The 18,674-nt window shown below is 51.7% G+C and overlaps 1 protein-coding gene across 4 annotated transcripts; it reads left to right on the forward strand.

The window, feature by feature from the left end:
• Positions 1 to 410: 410 nt before the first annotated feature.
• Positions 411 to 17,717, forward strand: MTCH1 (mitochondrial carrier 1). 4 transcript variants are annotated; one of them, XM_037004413.2, is made up of 12 exons: positions 412 to 756; positions 4,500 to 4,584; positions 7,815 to 7,921; positions 8,332 to 8,409; positions 8,780 to 8,837; positions 9,180 to 9,231; positions 10,776 to 10,835; positions 13,056 to 13,200; positions 15,242 to 15,289; positions 15,470 to 15,537; positions 15,812 to 15,887; positions 16,882 to 17,717. In XM_037004413.2, the coding sequence occupies exons 1-12, from the start codon at positions 436 to 438 to the stop codon at positions 16,951 to 16,953; spliced, it is 1,170 nt and encodes a 389-aa protein (XP_036860308.1). In that variant the 5' UTR covers positions 412 to 435; the 3' UTR covers positions 16,954 to 17,717. The 4 variants fall into 4 exon arrangements, with proteins under 4 accessions (XP_073080462.1, XP_036860308.1, XP_073080463.1 ...); XM_037004418.2 differs by having other exon boundaries at positions 413 to 756; positions 13,056 to 13,149; XM_073224361.1 differs by lacking the exon at positions 10,776 to 10,835 and having other exon boundaries at positions 411 to 756.
• The last annotated feature ends 957 nt before the right edge of the window (positions 17,718 to 18,674 follow it).

Here is an 18,674-nt window from a genome sequence, read left to right on the forward strand (position 1 = left end):
CAGCTCGCCGCCTGACATCCAGGCCACAAAGGGGCGGGCACAGACCTGCAGAGAAAAACTCCCCAGGCCGGGGAGGGGGCTTCGAAGCGCCTCGGCCCATACTGGGGGCGTCTGGCTTGCAGAGCCACCGAGCCCTGCCCGGACGCTCTCGGGGGCTCCCGGAGGAGCGCCCGGCCTGCAGCGTTCTCCACAGTCTCCGAGCCCATGGCCCGGGAGGCCAGCCACCACTGACCCCCACACCCCGCTGGCAACCCCACGTTAGGTCAGGCCCCAACCCAGCCCCGGGGGTCACACACGCAGGGCACCCCCTGTCACGCCACACTGCCGCACTCACCCGCGGGCGCAAGTGATGGGTGCAGGCCCCGCCCGCTGACGCCACGAGGGGCGGGACGTCCTCCCGTCACGTGACGGGGAGTGACCTCGCCGCCTGGCGCCATGGGGGCTTCGGACCCGGAAGTGGCGCCCTGGGCTCGCGGCGGCGCCGCAGGGATGGCGGGAGCAGGAGCAGGAGCCGGAGCTCGCGGCGGAGCGGCGGCGGGAGTCGAGGCCCGGGCTCGCGACCCGCCGCCCGCGCACCGCGCACATCCGCGCCATCCTCGGCCTGCGGCGCAGCCCTCGGCCCGCAGGATGAACGGCGCGTCCGGGGGCCTGGGCTCCGGGGACAACGCCCCGACCACCGAGGCTCTTTTCGTGGCGCTGGGCGCGGGCGTGACGGCGCTCAGTCACCCGCTGCTCTATGTGAAGCTGCTCATTCAGGTGGGGGTCTAGGGCTCCGTGGGGGTGGGGGACGGATGTGAAGGTGACCGGCCGGGATGGGAGGAAGACGGGGGCGGAGGAGTCGGCGGCGTCGCATTTGGGGAGAGGGGCGGGGACGGCGTATCCAATGGGTCGAAGGAGTGGGAGAGAGGAAAGCGTTGAAGGGTGTACGGATGCAGAGGGCACGGTGTAAGGGTGCGGGAGAGCGCTTAAGGGGTAGGAGCGGCAAATTTGGAACGAGATTTTGGGGATGCAGATTTGAGGGCGATAGGATGGGTTTGGGGGATGAAAGAATGGAGGCGATGAACTTGGAATAGTAGGGAAAGGGCAGCGTTTTGGGGTGAGAAGCAACAGAATTGGGAAAGGAGCAAGACGTTTTGGTGAAGGGAGGAAAGAGGACTGAGGGCCCCTGCAAAATATTTAGAAGATTAGGAGCATATATTAGGGTAGAGGGGAGCAAGAAGTCAGAGAGGTGAATATAAGGCGGTTTGGGAGGACAAAAGACTGGGGGCCCGGGCCAGAAATTTAGGAGAAAAGAAAGGGCATCAGACTGGGGCGAAGGGGGCGCGACAGTGGGATTTAATGGTGACGGAATTTGGTAGAAGACGGGGATGGCAAAGGATAGAAGGTTAGAGGTATCGGTTTGCTGTAGATGGGGGCTCGGGATTTGAGGGCGACGGCAGATTTGGTGGGAGGAGGGGACGGGGTGACGCGTTTTGGGGGAGGGGAAAAGAGCGACGCAATGGGGGAGGGGAGTGGTGGCGATTTGGAGGCTTTTGGGGGAAAGGGATGACGCACTTGCAGGAGAAAATGGAAGGCACCGTTAGGGTCTGGAGATGGGAATGCAGCCCTTGCACTGGGGGGAATGGGCCGAAGGGGTTATGGGAGTATTGGAACTGGGCAGAAGGGGCAGTTGGGATAAGGGTTGGCAGGATAGGTAGAGGCTGGCAGAAACTGAAGCCAAGGTGGGGATATTTTTGGAATGGAGTATACAGGGGCATTTGGCATATTTGGTGGTGGTCAGCAGTGTCTTGCAGATGAAGTGGGCTGCTTGAGAAAGAGATCGAGTTGGAAGGAGGTGGGGTGGAGGAAATAGTTTGGAAAAATGAGGTGGGACTGACTGACATGGGCACTGTTTAGTTGGGGATGGTTCCGGCCTGGACTGATATTTGAAAACTAGCCTAGACTTTTCCAGTTAAGAAGAGTCAGGGTTGGGGGTTAAAAATTGAGATGGATATTCAACCAAAATTTGAGGTTTGATTTGAGCTGAGGCAAATGAACATCAGATTTAGTGTCTTTATAATTGGCCTGAGAGGGTGGGAGATATCGATTGGAATGAGGGACTCCAATGGAAGTAATTGAAATCTCAGGTCTGAGGAGTGTGACCAGGAGTATGACAAGGAAGGAGGAGATTCAGTCAGGGACATGAGAGTGCCTAACTAGAACCTGACTATGACTGAGATTTGGAAATGGCTGATGGGGGAAGGTCAAGTCTGGTATATGGTTATTATTTGGGAGTCAGGGTTGCTTTACTTTTGGAATTTATATGTACAGCAGTAGAGGTTTAGTAAAGAAATTGGGGCTTTGGAACGTGATCCTTGAGATGGGAAGTAAGAGTTCTAGGAGCTAAGTTTTTGACTAGTGGAGTGGGATTGGTAAGGGCTGGGTTCTTAGGGTGACAGATAGGAGGGTCTGTGGAATGGAGGATGCTGGCACACAAGTGGGGGGCCTCATATGAAGGAAATGGTAAGTGGCTTTATCATTTGGGCTGTGGTAGATTTGGTGTAGGAGTGATTTGAAGAGAGAATTGGCATGAGGGAGACCAAAGGGTGAGAAGAACTGGATGGTGGGTAGGTAAGGATGGGTGAGCCCAGTTAGGGTGACAGAGGTCACCTATCCAATTTGAATCCATCTGGTGCTGAGTGGAACATATTTTGGGGTGAAGTCTTAACAGGCATAGCTTGGGAATCTGATTAACATTTTGCAAAAAGGAAGATCCCAGTTTGGGGTGGGTGGCAGAAGTGGAGTGGCAGATTTGGGGGGTTGTCTAGATGAGGTGAATTAGAATGCAGCGCCTCAGATCAGGGCTGGTGGGTGTTAAGTTTCAGGAGTTAGAGATTTGAGAATGATTAACTGGCTTTGCCAGTATCTAATACAGAGCTTCAGCTTTGGCTATGGTAAGAACTTGTGTTAGATTTAGGGATGAAATTGGGTGGGTATGACTTGGGCATAAATCACAAAAATTTGATGGTGAAGGGAAGAGGGGTGAGATACGGCCATTGTGCCTTTGGTAACACAGATGGAAGTTTAAAAAAATAGATTCCACAGATTTGGGGCCATGAGGATAGGGGTGAAGAAATACAGATTTCACCTTAAGGGTGAAACTGGAATTGATGGAACTCCCAAATTGTGATTAGACTGGGTAAAACAGCAAAAGAGCAGTAGCTCAGACTTGGAATCGAGAGTATAAAGGGAATCTGCCTGTAGAAGAGAACAAAATCAAAACACAACTTAGACCCTTGAGGCTTTCAGCTCAGAAGGGGAAAGTTCTAGAAGGGGGGGTAACTGCTTGGGTCAGCTGGCTCATCCCTTCCCTCTAGCTCCTCTGGGCTAGAAATCTTTTTAAAAGAAGGTCCCTGTCACAGAGGGGGTTTCTTATTTATAATCAGTAGGCTGTCACATAGCTCAGAATCATATCCACAAGGGATAGTCTGGACTTTCAAAAACAATTGACTAAGGTGAAAAAAAAAAGCAAATTGAACCAGGAAAATCCGGGAGCATTTTTTTTTTTTTAAATCAGAGCTTCCCAACCCTGCTCTTCCTGCTGCTTTCCACATCCAAGAGGAGTTGCTCTGCTCCTTGGGCTTGGTTGGCTGCTTTGAAGGACAGGACTAGTGTCTAAGACCCCTTGCTTCCTGCCATGCAGCAGAGAGAGTCTCTTTTCCCATTAACTGGCAGCATAACCCATGGCCTCCCCCTTCAAGAGAGACCCCCATCTCCACACAGTGGGTATATGTGACTTGTCCTTCACCCACCTGTGAGTCTTAACAGACCTTAATTACAGCCAGCATCTGTACAGCAAGAGTCATAACAGCTTAAAGAGATGGGGTCATCCTGTCACAGGGATATGGGATGCTCAAGATCAGAATACAGTTGAGCAATTGTTTGGGGAGCAGCTGGGGTTTGAGGTAACAGCTTGCTCTATTTTGGGAGTGAGAGGGTCAGGTCTGTTGGCGTCTGCAGTGGGTGTGGTAAGAAATTTGAGTGTGGGGTGAACTTTGTAGTGGGTTACTTGGAGCTGAGCCGTCTGAAGTTTGGGACTGAGACTGGGTGTGATACGTTTTGATGTTGCCACCTTTGGGATTGAGACTGAAGTTCATTATCTGGAGAGGAAAATAACAGATTTATTCTGAGAGGAGCATGGGGTTTGAAGTACCTAAAAATGGGGGTTTCTGCCCTGGATATACCTGGAATTTGAAAGTAGGAATGTTGGGAGGTGAGGGTGATGCAGACTGCAGTAGCATGGTATCTGGGACCAGGTGTTTCTCTGTTCATTGGGAGATCACATGATATGCTGGTGGTTAGAGACACCAATGAAATTTTGGGTATGTTTTGATGGGGAAACATCAACAGGAACCTTAGAATTTGTGGGAGAAGAGTTAAATGCCTGGGAAAGATGAGAAGCAGTGAGACTGAATCAACAGTAGAATCTGACCTTCCTTTTGTATTTGTTGATTCTGAAGGTGGGTCATGAGCCGATGCCCCCCACCATTGGGACCAATGTCCTGGGGAGGAAGGTCCTCTATCTGCCGAGCTTCTTCACCTACGGTGAGTGTGCTTCCCAGGCAGGAGAGCCCACACCGGCAAAAAAGAAGCATCAACCAGGGAGCAAGCCCAGCTAGCCCTGGGGAGCACACTGGGCAGCCTGGCACCCAGAGCCGCAGCTGGCATGGAGGAGGGGATGAAGAGCATGGCCAGAGTCAGCAGGGTGTCAGGGCAGGAGCGGGTGAACAGTGCAGTTTTGGTCCAGCCCCTCTGCCTGCAGCTTCTGGCAGCAGGAGGGGCAGACAGGTGCCTGAGAGGGGGCTGAGCCAGGACCCTGAGCCCTGTCATCCTTGCTGCCCCAGGTTGTACCTGGAAGCAGGGGCTGGAGGTTTCCTTCTGCCTTCTGAGCAGTGTTGCCCTGTTACCAGTGTTTCTGCTTTCCCGCTCCTCCAAGCAGGAGGCCTGTTGGGCCTCCTGCGTTCTTTTCCTTCATCCTCGGTCCCCTGCAGGTAGTGGTGCTTCCTCACTCTGACATCTCAGCTGCTGGGTCTGGACCAGTGCACAGGAGTCTGACTACACCTCTGCTCTGCCCTGAACACCTGCATGAGCTCAGGCAGGCTGCTTGACTGCCCTGGCCCTACACTCCTCCTCTGAAGAACTCCTCGTTCTTCGTCTTCGTTCTCAGCGCACAGGCCCTTCATACAAGCATACCCTCCACCCACACCCCATCGACACTTCTGCCCAGTTCCCCCCCAACCCTCACCCTCACTTCCCGAGGCTCTGCCTACCTGGAGTTCTTCCCACCAAGAAATCCACTACAGTGGAGCTTGCCTGATGCTGCGAAACCCACCTGGCTGCCTGCACTGCTCATCCCCTGGTCCGCAGGCGCCACCTGGCCAAGACCTCAAATCCACCATCACTGGCCCTTCCAGACCCACCTGCACTGGACTTTTAAGAATGTGCCCTTGCAATTACCAAAGGGAAAGGGACTGGGGAGGATGGGTGGGAAGGGAGGGACAAAGGCGGGGAAAAAGAAAGGGGACATTACGATAGCATGTATAGTGTGTGGGGGGCATGGGGAGGGCTGTGCAACACAGAGAAGACAAGTAGTGATTTTACAGCATCTTACTACACAGATGGACAGTGACTGTGAAGGAGTATGTGGGAGGACTTGGTGAAGGGGGGAGCCTAGTAAACATAATGTTCTTCATGTAATTATAGATTAATGATACCAAAAGAAAAAAAAGAAAAAAAAAAGAATGTGCCCTTGCTTTCCATACCCAACAGTCAGGCTGATCACCTCATGTTCCCTCTACCTCTGCTCTTTCCTGTTTGATCAGTCTAGAATGTTCCCTGAAAACTTTCTGCCAAATAACCTGGTGCTTTGCCTCCTGTCACCTTTTTTCACTTCACACACTGTTGGCAGAATGTGTTGTCATATTCTTCCAGTTTTGCCACTGTGGTGTTGAGTACAGTCGGGGGCCAGGCAGAACATGTTTTGTGGGGAAATGTGCTCCTATTTATTTTTATTTAAAAATGGTCAGTTTAGGGGAGAGAGAAATTACAGAATTAAGAAGTCACCCCTACAGTTGTACAGGGAGGCCCTTATACAAAGTTAATACTGGATATGTGGGAAGCCGGGGTGTGGCTGCCAGCCCCTGCATTGTGGTTTGTCTGCATACAGCTCTGCACGTGAGGAACTCCCGGAAAGAGCCCAGAATGTCTGTGTTCATGTCATGCAGCTATTCCCAAAAGAACTCAAACTAGAGAGGTCTTGACCCACATGAGCAGAGTTCTGAGGTGCCCCTCCCCACCCTGTTTATTTCAGTCCAGATGTTGTAAGCAAATGCCCACTAGGCATTTCCAGCCACCGTATTTGCTCTTGAGTCAGGGTGGGGACTTGATATCTCAATGTCTAGGTGCTGTCTGGACAGGATCTACTCCTCCCAATGTCATGGTGAAAAGCACAACAGCCCTCATGATGTTCTTTGGTCTAACAGAACTTATAGGGAGTTTTCCAGGGACTGAACAGAAACCGTGGGATGTTGGGGCCTTTTGGGCTCACAAAGGCTCTGGAAGCATCTCTGCATGCCTCCTCTTGTTCATGATCATCTCTGAGGTGGGCAAATCAGTCTCGCTCAGATCACACTCAGGCTTTATGCTGCCCTGCTCTCCCTTTTGCTCACTGGAGCTCCCCTCCCCCAAAGTAAACCTTCCCTCTGCCTGTTCACTCTGAAGCGTGCGCCCTGCCACGTGGCCCAGTGTCCTCTCCCCTCCCACTCCTCTCATTCCAGCCCCACCCCTCATCTCAGGAAGCCAAATACGCAGGTAACAGGTGCTCTTGGACCCAGTGAAAGCTCCTGCTGGCAGTGACATTGAATTGCTGGGTGGCAGACATGTTGCAGAGAGAAAGGCACATTTGCTGGTTCCTACCGCTGTGTGGCGCTAGAGAGCTAAAGTCATGGGTCTGGAAGGGGAACATATTGTCTGAACGTTCTAGCTTCCAGGTATACATGTTTGTAAAAATACATCACCTTTTTAAACATAAAAAGTTGATACTGAATAAAACAATAAAACATTAAGGAAGGAATCCTTTTAGAGATGTAGTGAAAAAACGCTGACTTACACACATAATGGGGTCCAGCTTTTTGAACTGTGTTAATAACGTTTTTGTCTATAAAATAGTTCCTCAGTGCCTCTGTTTCAGTTACTTCTCCACCAGCATCCCCCCACCCTGTGATTAATGCCAGTGGGTGCCGGGATGCGTTCTGGGTGCAGCACAGTTGAGAGGGTGGAGACAGCTCTGTCTGTGGCACGCTCAGGACACCCTGGAGCCTTCCTTCTGGGAGCCCTTCCTTTCCCTTTTTTCCCACCTTAGGTTGGAAACTTCATCATTGCCTGTGGGCACTGTCTGCCTTTTTCCTTTTCTTCTTGCACACACCCAAAAAACATTTTTTGTAAGCAGCAGAATTGGTTTCTGGGTTGCAGCACTTAAACTGCTGAGTTGAAAAACTGTAGCTGAGTTTGCCAAATAGGTTTTTTAAAGCCAAGAAAAAAGGAAATGAGTGAACTTGTTGTCAGAAATGTGTTTTGAAGGTTTTACTAAAAGAAATGGGCTAGAGAAGACATTTGGGGGTGGGACCTGATTGTTTCCGGGGTCCTAGGTGGATGCTTCCTTTTGTAATTGAAAGCTTGTACTAAGGAACAGGCTGCATCTGGTCTGGGTGTGAATGTGAACCTGGAGTGGGTGTGTCTAGGCTGGGTGTGACACTGCCACCTCTGCTTTCTTGTAGCCAAGTACATTGTGCAAGTGGATGGGAAGATAGGGCTGTTCCGAGGCTTGAGCCCCCGCTTGATGTCCAACGCCCTGTCCACCGTGACCCGGGGCAGCATGAAGAAGGTGAGCCCAGGGTGAGGCCGGGAGCCGTGGCCCACAGTTTCCCCGAGCCCTTTGCCATTTTCAGAGGCAGTTGTGTGCACTGGTCCAGCCTCTCTGCTCCCAGGCTGTTCAGGTCTCTACCCCAGCACCATAGCTGGGCTCCAAGCACCCTGGTGGTCCAGTGCTGGGTCTCCTTGACTAGGAGGGCTCTTGCCCCACAGTCCTCCCACTTTGCCACAACTGTGATACCAGGTGGGGGTCTTTTTCCCCCAAGCTCCAGCCCTGGGGGTTGCCTGAGGCAGGACTGGCTAGTGGACACTGCAGAGGAAGCATTAGGAGCTGATTCCTGCCATCTGTGACCCTTAAGAGTTACATTTAAAAGGCATAGCTGTACTTTGATTTTGACCCTCCTTTGTTTTTTGGTCTCTCAGGTTTTCCCTCCGGATGAGATTGAGCAGGTTTCCAACAAGGATGACATGAAGACTTCCCTGAAGAAAGTAGTGAAGGAGGTGGGTATCTGGAATTGAAGGAGAGGCCCTGGAGGAGTGTCTGATTACTCCTTACCGCCAAGTCGGCAGGTCCTTAAAGAGTCACAGAGTTGGGTTCTCTTTGTGTGTGGGTGGGGAGGGATTTGGAAAGTCAGAGTGGAGATTGCAGGGACTCCCATAAAACCTCTGCTGCCACAGGACCTGGCATGGACCCCAGCAGATCTCTGGGTGGAGGGAATTGGGGGTGGGTGACAAATGGGACATCCGAGGTAGAATGACCCCATGCAGGGCGGGGGGATCCTGGTTTTTCTGCCATAAGAGTTTGTGCCTCCCCTGAGTGCCAGTTCCGGAGACAGGCTGGCCCAAGTCCCCACCCTCTGCTCTCTTGCAGACCTCCTATGAGATGATGATGCAGTGTGTGTCCCGCATGTTGGCCCACCCCCTGCATGGTGAGCTGCCTCTTGGAGACTGCATCTCAGCTGTGGGGTGGCCCCGTGGGGACTCTAGGCAGGCAGCGGTGGGATGTCTGGGAAGTGGTAGTGGGGCAGTATTCTGTTGGAACCCCGCTCAGGAGAGATTGGCCAGGAGTCCTGTCTAAAGAGAGCTGCGGCTCTTCACAGGCAGAATAGGATCCATGGTGGTGGGGTATGATGGGGAATCCCAGGGGCCCACCTCCCCTCTTGCACTCTAACACAGGCCATGTTGCCCAGTGGCCACAGCACCAGGCACCTCACAGCTGGGTGTCATGTGGCTTTGGCCACCTGTCACCTGTGTGTTTTCTTTTTCTTCAGTCATCTCAATGCGTTGCATGGTCCAGTTTGTGGGACGGGAGGCCAAATACAGGTGGGTAATTCTTCTCAGGGTTGGCGGGAGTGGCCCCATCACCATTCAGAGTCTGTCAGGACGGGCCATGCTGGGTCAGTCACTGCCCCTTTTCTGCCCTAGTTCTAATGTGATGGCTTCAGAGGAATGTGGTGGTGGCTTCCATGGCCCGAGTCCAGGGGCATTTTCTCTTCTCTATCTTTTGGCTGGGGCCGCCCTGGATAAGCCTAGATTCCCTGCAGAGGGGGTGAGTGGCATGGGAGTTGGCTTAGCTAGGTGTTCTGGCACCAGAGCTGAATCTTAGGACTCAGGTAGGGTTTCCTCCTGGACCCCTTAGGTTATGCAGTTTCTGCATCTGTGAGAGAACCCAGTTTATACCTCATGACATTGTCTGCTAAGAGGATGTCTGCCCTGTGGGTGTGGGGCTCATCTCCTCAATGGCTTACCAGATATTTACCCGACATCTGCCATTCCTCGTACTGAGCTAAGTGCGGTGGGGGCATGGCTGTGTTGATGTAGCCCCTCCCTGTGGCGTTATACCCTCCTGGCCCCTCTGAGGCTCAGCGTGGGACAGGAGGCAGATCCTGGAGGCATGTGGTAGGAGGCTTCTGTTAACCTTCTTCTCTGAGTCTCATTTCCTGAGTTCAGTTTTTTGCAGCTGACCTGTGGAACCACTGCCCCAGGAAGCTCGGCTGCCATGGTGCCTCATTTGGGGTTCACTAACGGGAAATCAGTCCATTCCCCCAGATTGAAATGCAAGGCTGGTAGCCGGGACCAGGAGGGGGTGATCTGGCTCAACCCAGTGGGCCGAGCCACTGTTCTGAGAAGGGTAGTGCGGCCTGGCAGGGCTTTGGCTCCCCACTGTCTTTCTCCTAGGCCACCCTTGCCACCTAGGCTCAGCAGAGCCTCCATGCAGGGCAGACCACTGGGCATCGCTAGTCACAGGTCACAGAGATTGCTCTTGAGCCTCCTTTGCATTTTATATCTAAGACCCGACAGCCTGTTCTCTGGTCTCCGAGCTACCTGCTGAGGAGGGCCAGATGCCTTTTCCCGGGCTGCACCTGGGCAGTCTGAATCCAGGGCTTAGTGCTACAAGCCTGTGTTTCCTCTCTGCCCTCTGGGAATGTGATTCTCTCCATTTGCCACCTCTCCTGCTCTCTATCAGGCATGCAGGCTTCTCTGCCAGAAGGTGGTTCAGCTGGAGTTGAGCACTAGGACCAGGCAGGAGAAGGGCCTGTTGCCTTTGCAGCAGCCCAGGCTGGAAGGTACATTGCTAAATTTCAGAACCACAGAAAATGGCACTAGAGAATTGACAGGGTTCTAACCCTGTGTGGGGTTAAGGTTTCTCCATCTCCATGAACTGTGTCGATTGTCCCCTCACCCCCAAACAGGAGTACTCTGATCTTCTGCACTTGAGCTCTGCTTGCTAACAGAGAATCTCCCTTCCCCATCCCAGCCAGGACTGGATGGCTCTGAGCAGGGGTGGTGGGCTGTGCTCCTCACCAGCACGTGGGCTTCTCTAAGGTGTTGGGTGACCTCATATCCCTGTCTTGGCTTCTTCACAGTGGCGTGCTGAGCTCCATTGGGAAGATTTTCAAAGAGGAAGGGCTGCTGGGATTCTTTGTGTACGTGAGTTTGTACACCCTATAACTGGCCATAGGGCATGGCTCTACTAACAGGTACCTTCTCAACCTCTCAGGCCACAGCTCTTGGCCTCAGACTAAGCACAGGGCTCTGCCCCCACTGAGTAGCTACACTCTGGCTCCAGAGAGCTCCATGGCATGTTGAGCTACAGATCTTCAGGGCCAGAGCTGTTGAGCCCTTTCCAGGTCACAGCTCACACAGAAATGGTACTGTTTGTCCAGCACACTGGAGAGACAGACTGACCACTGCCCCCCGCCCTGTCCATTTGCGCCAGGGCTGGGGTGAGTGTGGGGCTGGTCTCCACGAGCCAGGGCACTTCATCGGCTTTGGTTTCACTGCTGAGAGATAACTGCAAATCTGTGACTTGGATAAGGGTTGAGCACTAGCAGCCACAGGCTGACTCCAGCTGATGGATTCTGTTTGACACAGCATTTCTGACAAATAAGTTCTTTACATTGAACATTTAGGATATTTCATGTAACAATCTGTAATTCTTGATTGTGGCTTCTCTCAAAAAGTAAGAAAGCCGGGCCCTGCTGGGCCAGTGTTTCTGCAGATGAGCCGACAACAGAGCACCTGGTCTCCCAAGGACCATATACTGCCTGCCCTCCTTGGTGTCACATATAAAGGAAGCTCATAGCGAAAAGACTGTTCAGACAGGACAGCCCACAAATGGAACCCAAAAGCCAAGTATCTTTTTTTTGCCTTTTTAAGGTCTACTCAGTGACATACATGCAAATTATGAACACAGTGTACTAGGTATGGGTCTCTCTGTTAACTCATAATGGGATTTTGTAGTTGGCCAGGTGTTATATTTATGCTCCCTTGTTTAATCAAGGAAAAACTACATGTAGGCATGTGTGTGTGTGTGTGTGTACATCCATATGGGGTTTTCACCTGTGTTTGTAGGTACATGTATAAAAATATGTATCCTATAGCTATAGGAGGTGATTTTGCCAGCAGGGGACATTGGTAATGTCTGGAGATACCTTTGTCACAACTGACATCTAGTGAGTAGAGGCCAGGTATGCTGCTAAATGTCCTGTAAGGTAGGGGTGAGTCCCCACAACAAAGAATTATTTGGCCCTACATGTCTGTAGTGCCAAGATCGACAAACTTTGATTTGTATAACGTATAAAAACATATGAACAAATATTTTCCTGTGTTAACTGGTACGATAGACCTTAAAAAACTACACATCACCGCCTTGGCATTTTTCACGCTCACTGTATATTTCTGTTTGGTGTGTGGATAGGATTCCCACAGAAAATGCTTACCCATTGAGTTCTCTTTTTTTATCACATGTTTATGGAACAGCTGATACCTATACATGTTACAATACTCAAAAAGCACCAAAAGGTATGTAAGAAGTCAAATATGAGCATAGGTGGAGGCAACAGATTTGGAAATAACATTCATGAAGATTCATTTATTAATATCCCTCATAAAATAGATGTGTTGAGTAATTCTTTTGAACTTTTCAAAGATTTTGTAAAAACATTCTTTAAACTTCAAAATCACAGTTCTGCCTCCCCTCCCAGGAGAGAGCTATTCTTTTGGGATCTTTCCAAGTCACTTCATATCTAAACAAGCAAAAAAACAAACAAACCCACAAGTAGCACATAGGATCCATTGTTCTTAATCTGGTTTTCTCTCTTCAGCACTGTTTTAGGGAATCTTCCATATCAGTTTATAGAGCTGTTTATCCTAAAGGCCATCACTTTACAAGTCAGCCCTCCCTGCAAAGCTTGTATGGAATGTCTTTGATGGAACATTATAGGGGTGAAAACAACAGATGCATTGAGCAAAGTGTTCTGTGAGAGTTGATTAGGTAAAGAAGCCAGGAGAAATCTACGAACATATAAGCACTCTTTCATAGTCTGCATCTGCAAATCCCAAAGTGAGCAATATTTGCATTTTGAGGACTCGCTTCTGCAGTTTGAAAACCATCTGTGAAACTCTAAACTAACTTGTGTCAGATGTGGGATATAACACCCCCCCATGGAGAAAGGCACACTACCTTCTTGGTATGGTGGCAGTGTGCCTCCCCCAGGGCCCCTGCAGGCTGTTTTCCTGTGGTTGTGCCACTGGATATGCTGAAGTTTTGAGCTTGGAACATCCCTACCTGCTTCCTGGATGTGGAGCACCCAGGAAATGTACCCTCCCTTCTCTGCTTATCTTCACTCAACCTTGTTTTTTAGTGGCTTAATCCCTCACCTCCTGGGAGATGTGGTTTTCTTGTGGGGCTGTAACCTGCTGGCCCACTTCATCAATGCCTACTTGGTGGATGACAGCGTGAGTGACACCCCAGGGGGGCTGGGAAACGACCAGAATCCAGGTTCCCAGGTTGGTTGGAACAAGGACTTGTCCATCTTTCCATGCACTGCTGATGCCCAGGGTCTGGGGCAGACTCAGGGGTTCTGGGGTTCTGAGCACCAGGCCCTGAGGGTTAGAGAGGGCCTCTGGGAAGCAGTCTGAGCAGATGACCTCTGGCTGTCCTACATCAGCTTTGCCTCCAGGGAGAATGGCCCTAAGCGATGAGGTTCAAGATCAGTAACCAGACTTGGGGGAGTTCATGTTTAGAATAAAAAGGACCAGCTACCTGAGGCTGGTTTGAGGAGTGACCCAACTAGGGATAAGGAAGTCAGGGGGGAGACCAGCTAATAATAACCCTTTAGCTTTTGCTTAATGTTTATTTAGGCTTTTCAAAACCCTTTTGTGGACATTTTGATGTTCAGTCCTGACAGCACCCCAGTGTCAAGGGAACAGGGCAGGTGTGACACCCCATTTTACCGATAGAGGAATTGAGACCCAGAGATTGAAGGGCTCTCCTGAGACAACCAGCTGGGAATTAACAGGGCTGTGACTAGATCTTTACCTGCACCGGGCTGAGGGTGCTTCTCCCCTTGAGCGTTTTTGTATCGGCTACAAGTGTACCATGCAGGTGCACCTCACTGTTTTATTAGTGGTGGCCTACACATACCTCTCAGTAGGTTGGGTCAGGCATGTGGAGGCCTTGGTCCTTTGGAAGGGCTCTTGAAGAAAGGGGTCTGGGCACCTGATGGGTCAACTGATTCTCCCTGAACTAAGATAAGAGTTGGGGAACAGTGATGGGCAGGGGATTCCTGGTAGATAGACCTTCTAACAGCAGTGATTGCTGACCCCAGGAGGATAGGTGAGGGGCTGGGGACCTGCCTGCCAGAATCACCTTGTCTGTGTGTGTCGGCGGGGGGATTCATAGTCCACATGTGTCTGTGTCTGGGCCCCAGAATGGTGATCCGGTGTGTATGGGGGTCTGGGCACTTGTCTGTGTGGGGAGGAGTGCCCTGCCACAGCTGCGAGCCTCTGCTCAGAGGGAAACCGTGTCTGGCCATTTGACTTGGATAGGTGAGTCTTGCTGGCCTTTCAGTGTAAGCAGATTCAAATGACTCCGTCGAGAACCAGCTACCATCTGCATTTAGTAGCACATACCCATGGCCCTGTCCTTTCTTAGGGGCCTTGTGGATGGGTGAGCTGCTGATGTCACATACAGAGTAAGGCTGGGACAGCAGGATGTCTTGTGTGTCAGAGCCAATTGGTTTCCTCCAGTCTGGCTGTTTGACCAGGGGCTGCTGCACTTGAGTTACCAACACCAGCAGTCAACAGCTTCATTGAAAGTATTTTTCAAGTGCTTGTCTGTGGCTTAAAGGCTAAAATGAGGCTGTCACTGCAGCAGAGTGCTGAGCAAACCTCCCCCAGGGTTGCAGGGCATCCATCTGATGGGACGGCTGTGCGACAGGAAGCTGAGGGATAGGTAGTCACTCTTCCTAGTTAGGGGCTATTTCCTGGGCAAAGTAGAATTTAATGGTTAGGGGTGGGGGTCTAAAAGGGGTGAGAGATTGGTGGGGTAGGTGGTAGCAGGAAGCCAAGTTGCCCCTCACCTTTTGCTACAGGACCATGGAATCTATGTGGTACAGGTGCATGGGTGTCTGCTTGTTCAGTGAGCACTTGGCACTGACTGTGCGCCAGGCCCTGGAAAGTGATCAAGGCAGACACAGGCCAAGCCCTTGGCATTCACAGCTAGGTAGGGTCACGCAAGCCAGAGGCCAGTTGTCCTACTTACCCAGTCTTCACTTCTGCTCCGCACTCTCTCTGCCTGGGCCACGGGAGTCCCTTCAATCTGGCTATCCCAATTCTGTCTCCCGATTTATTGGCCTTGACTAAGGCCACAGAGGCTGCCGGCAGGCCCTCAGAGGCAATGCAGTTTGTGCAGCGGGCGTGTGAGGCCAGCGTAGAGAGCAAGGTGAAGGGGGCTGCACAGCAGGCGGCATGGGGCAAGGGCCCGCATATCTGAAGGCTGTGTCCTGAGGTACCTGTGGCAAACTGGTCTTCCTTTCTGTCCCTTCAGTTCAGCCAGGCCCTGGCCATCCGGAGCTACACCAAATTTGTGATGGGGGTAAGTCATACCAGCTGCCCTTCTGATTGCCCTGTGGGCCCGGGTGGGGTTTAGGAGGCCAGCTCTGGTGGTGACTGGAGGCAAGCCTCGGTAAGGTCTTGGCACAGCGTGTACCTGTTTCTGAGCCGGGTGGCAGCTGTCAGTGGGTGGGTCACCGACATGAATCTCACTGGATTTCAGATTGCAGTGAGCATGCTGACCTACCCCTTCCTGCTGGTCGGTGATCTCATGGCCGTGAACAACTGTGGGTAGGTGTTCACCCTCCACAGGCTCCTTGCCAAGGCTGCTGGGGGGACCCAGCTGAGGCTGGCCAGCCCTGTGCGCCCTCCTGCCTGGTCTGTGTGTTAGCTCAGCCCACGAGGCACGCTGGCTTCCTCTGGGATTCACCATACCCCTTTGGCATGAATCTCTGCTTCAGGATGTGTGTGGTGGCAGCTCCAAGCCATTCCCTCTTGAGTTCTCCTTTTCCCTGGCTGATCCATCCACTGTTGTTTGGGTCTGACATGTTCTCTTTCCTGGCAGGCTACAGGCTGGGCTCCCCCCTTACTCCCCAGTGTTCAAATCCTGGATCCACTGCTGGAAGTACCTTAGTGTGCAGGTAAACAAGGAGCCCCTTTTCCCGTTCCTGCACGTCAACCAGATAAAATGATTTTGTAGATTTCTTCATTGCAATGAAAAATAAGGGTTGTCGTGGAATCCAGTGTTGTGAGCAGGGAGCATAAAGAGAATATAGACTCTCAATTTAAGGCATGTAAATTAAATTTTCACTTTATTTTGGAAAAGATTTGAGGTAGTTAGATAGGAATTTACTTAAATTATACAGTAGACCAGGTCTCCTTTTCTACTCAAACTCTTAGAGCAAGTATGAGGGTGGCCATGGGGTAGCGGGGAAGCCCAGGGACTTCTTATACCTCGGGTAACACAAGCTGAAAATACAAGAGCTACGAACAGTTCCTGACAGGAGCTGCCATGTTGGAGGCTGACCACCACTCCTGCAGGATGTCCCTGGTGCCCAGGAGAGCCTGAGGTTGACCTGGGCCAGGTGGTGGGCCTGGCAAGGGTGCTGGTCTTGGGGTTTTTGTGTTCTGTGCTCTGAGCACCCTCCTGCTGACTCTTGGGCCCAGGAGTCAAGGATCCAGGAAACTGGCCCAGGGCACGTCCTTGCCTCTTCCTGGCCTTGGTTTGCCTGTAAGTAAAGTGAGGCAGTGGCCTGGGGAGGATCCAGCGTACTTAATGGCCACAAAGTTGAGACGATGACACATGGGAGGGAAGTGAGGTCTGTCAAGTCAACATGCATCATGTCCCATGGGTGTTGGAGGAGTCAGAAGCCAGAAGGGTAGGGAGTCTACTCTCCAGGGTTTCCTGCTGAGGATCCCCATGGACATTGGGACGCCCTGTGGCATGAAGAGAACCTCTCCCTTGTGCGTCAGCCCCGGACAGGCCTTGCCCTGCAGAAATGCGAGCCTAGGCATCCCACCCCTGACCCTGGGGTTTCTGAGCTGCGGACCCTTCTTTGGTTTACACTGGCCTTGCCCTGGGGTGGGACGAGAAGCATGGCCTCCCCTTTCACTGACCTGACCGTTCCAATGCAGGGCCAGCTCTTCCGCGGCTCCAGCTTGCTTTTCCGCCGAGTGTCATCAGGATCGTGCTTTGCCCTGGAGTAACCTGAATCACCTGAAAACCACATGCTGTCTCAGCCTGGCCACCGTGAGTGAGCCCTGATCATCTCAGGCACCTATAAGATGACTTCAACCCAGCAAAACCTAGATGTGCTCCAGCCAGCTGGGCTTCGGTTTCCATATTTGCCATGTGTCTGTCCAGCAACAGGGGTTGAGTGGGGGTGAGGCGGCCCCTGATGGATTGGTCACCTGTTAGGATGCAGGGAAGGTGGGGTGGGGCTGTGAGATTGGGGCAGAATGCTCTTCCTGTGCAGATTTACCGAGTCTGCCTTGTCTAGGGGGCCAGAGAATGGCTGCGGAGGCCCAGTTGGATGGGAAAAGGCTCGTGGGGTCAGATCCCACCCCCTGCTCATGCCTAGGTCAGCCCCAGCTCTCATCCTGCAGCTCGCCTGGGAGCGTCACTCTCCTGCAATGTAAATAGGGTGTGACCCCTTTCGTAAGGCCACCATCATGTCCAGGCCTGTGCTAGGAACTATTGCCAGGTTCTGCCTTGGTTTTTTTCAACACTAGTTTTCTGATATGAAGGCAGCACCTTCTAATGGGAAATCATGTGACTGCTCAGACTGTGTCTCCTTCATCAAATGCTTGTCAGTGTAATGGTGAAGCCTCACAAGCAGGCTCTGGTGACCTTTGCATTTGTGAACACCCAGAAGTAGGCAGATCAGTGTGTCTTATCCTACCCAACTGAAAAGTTCTGGATAAAATTTGACCCTTTCTTCTTCAAATAAATGTATTGGTGGTGATTTGGAGTATTGGTGGGGAGTCTTTTTTTATGAGCTGAAAAGCTATCTGCAGACTCTTTCTCAGTTCTTTGTGTTTGTGTGAGAAGGTGCTATAAAGCGACAGGGCTGGGCAGCCCAGCTGGGGGATGAGACATGCCAGGGCTTGGCATAGATCATCCTCAAAAGGAGGTACTAGTTGATTTTCTGAATTACAAAGGCCAGGATGCCAGTTCACAGAGCAGCAACTAGTGCATAAGCCTTACCAGGGAGACTTCCCTTAAGTCTCCCCCAAGTTCAGCAAACATTCCACCAAACCTCTGCCATCTCTATTTGCAGATGACATTCTCAGGTTTTACCGCATGTCACTTGGTGTATTGGTCACGTGGTTGTAGCAGAAGGGGTAGACATGGGCCCAGCTGAAGCACTGAGCTCTGCCTTCTCTGGAAAAGGCAGACCTCGCTTCCATTTGCTTCTGCTCAGGGTCTGTAAATAAGCAAAACTTAGAAGTGGAACATGCTTGTCCCTGGAAACTGTTGGCTTCCATCTAATGGGGTTTGACTACCAGTTGAGGAATACCATCTGGGCATACTGATATATGTGTCAGAGACACCAAGTGTTTCTCTGCTCCAGGGGAGCTGGCTTCAGAGAGTTGGGGTCTGGTGACTTTAGTTATACTTCCTCACAGGTCAGGGCTAAGTTACCTCCAGGGAAGGCCTCTGGGATGCTTGTGCAGAGCTGGTTTTCCCCAATGCCCTAGGAACAATTGACTCAAGTATCCTTGCTCCCCAGGAACCCAGGAGCATGCTTGGGTGGGGTCTGTAAGTATACATCACTTGAAGCCACTAAGGTCTTTACTCAACTTCAGACGGCTGGAGTGACAGGGAAGGAGAGCACATCATAAGGGGAGCAGGCCAGGCCTTGTTGGCGCCACTTTAGAGCAGGAAGGCCCATCAGAGGCATGTCTCTGCCTTATGGCTCATTACC

Source organism: Manis javanica, chromosome 16 (genome assembly GCF_040802235.1).
Source record: "Manis javanica isolate MJ-LG chromosome 16, MJ_LKY, whole genome shotgun sequence".
Lineage (NCBI taxonomy): Eukaryota > Metazoa > Chordata > Mammalia > Pholidota > Manidae > Manis > Manis javanica.

Excerpts from the sequence above, each read along its gene's own strand:
- MTCH1 (XM_037004413.2), top strand. The coding sequence starts at position 436 with ATGGGGGCTTCGGACCCGGAAGTGGCGCCCTGGGCTCGCGGCGGCGCC. Across the intron at positions 13,201-15,241 it reads ACCAGAATCCAGGTTCCCAG|TTCAGCCAGGCCCTGGCCAT; the intron begins GTTGGTTGGAAC and ends CTGTCCCTTCAG. Across the intron at positions 15,538-15,811 it reads ATGGCCGTGAACAACTGTGG|GCTACAGGCTGGGCTCCCCC; the intron begins GTAGGTGTTCAC and ends CTTTCCTGGCAG.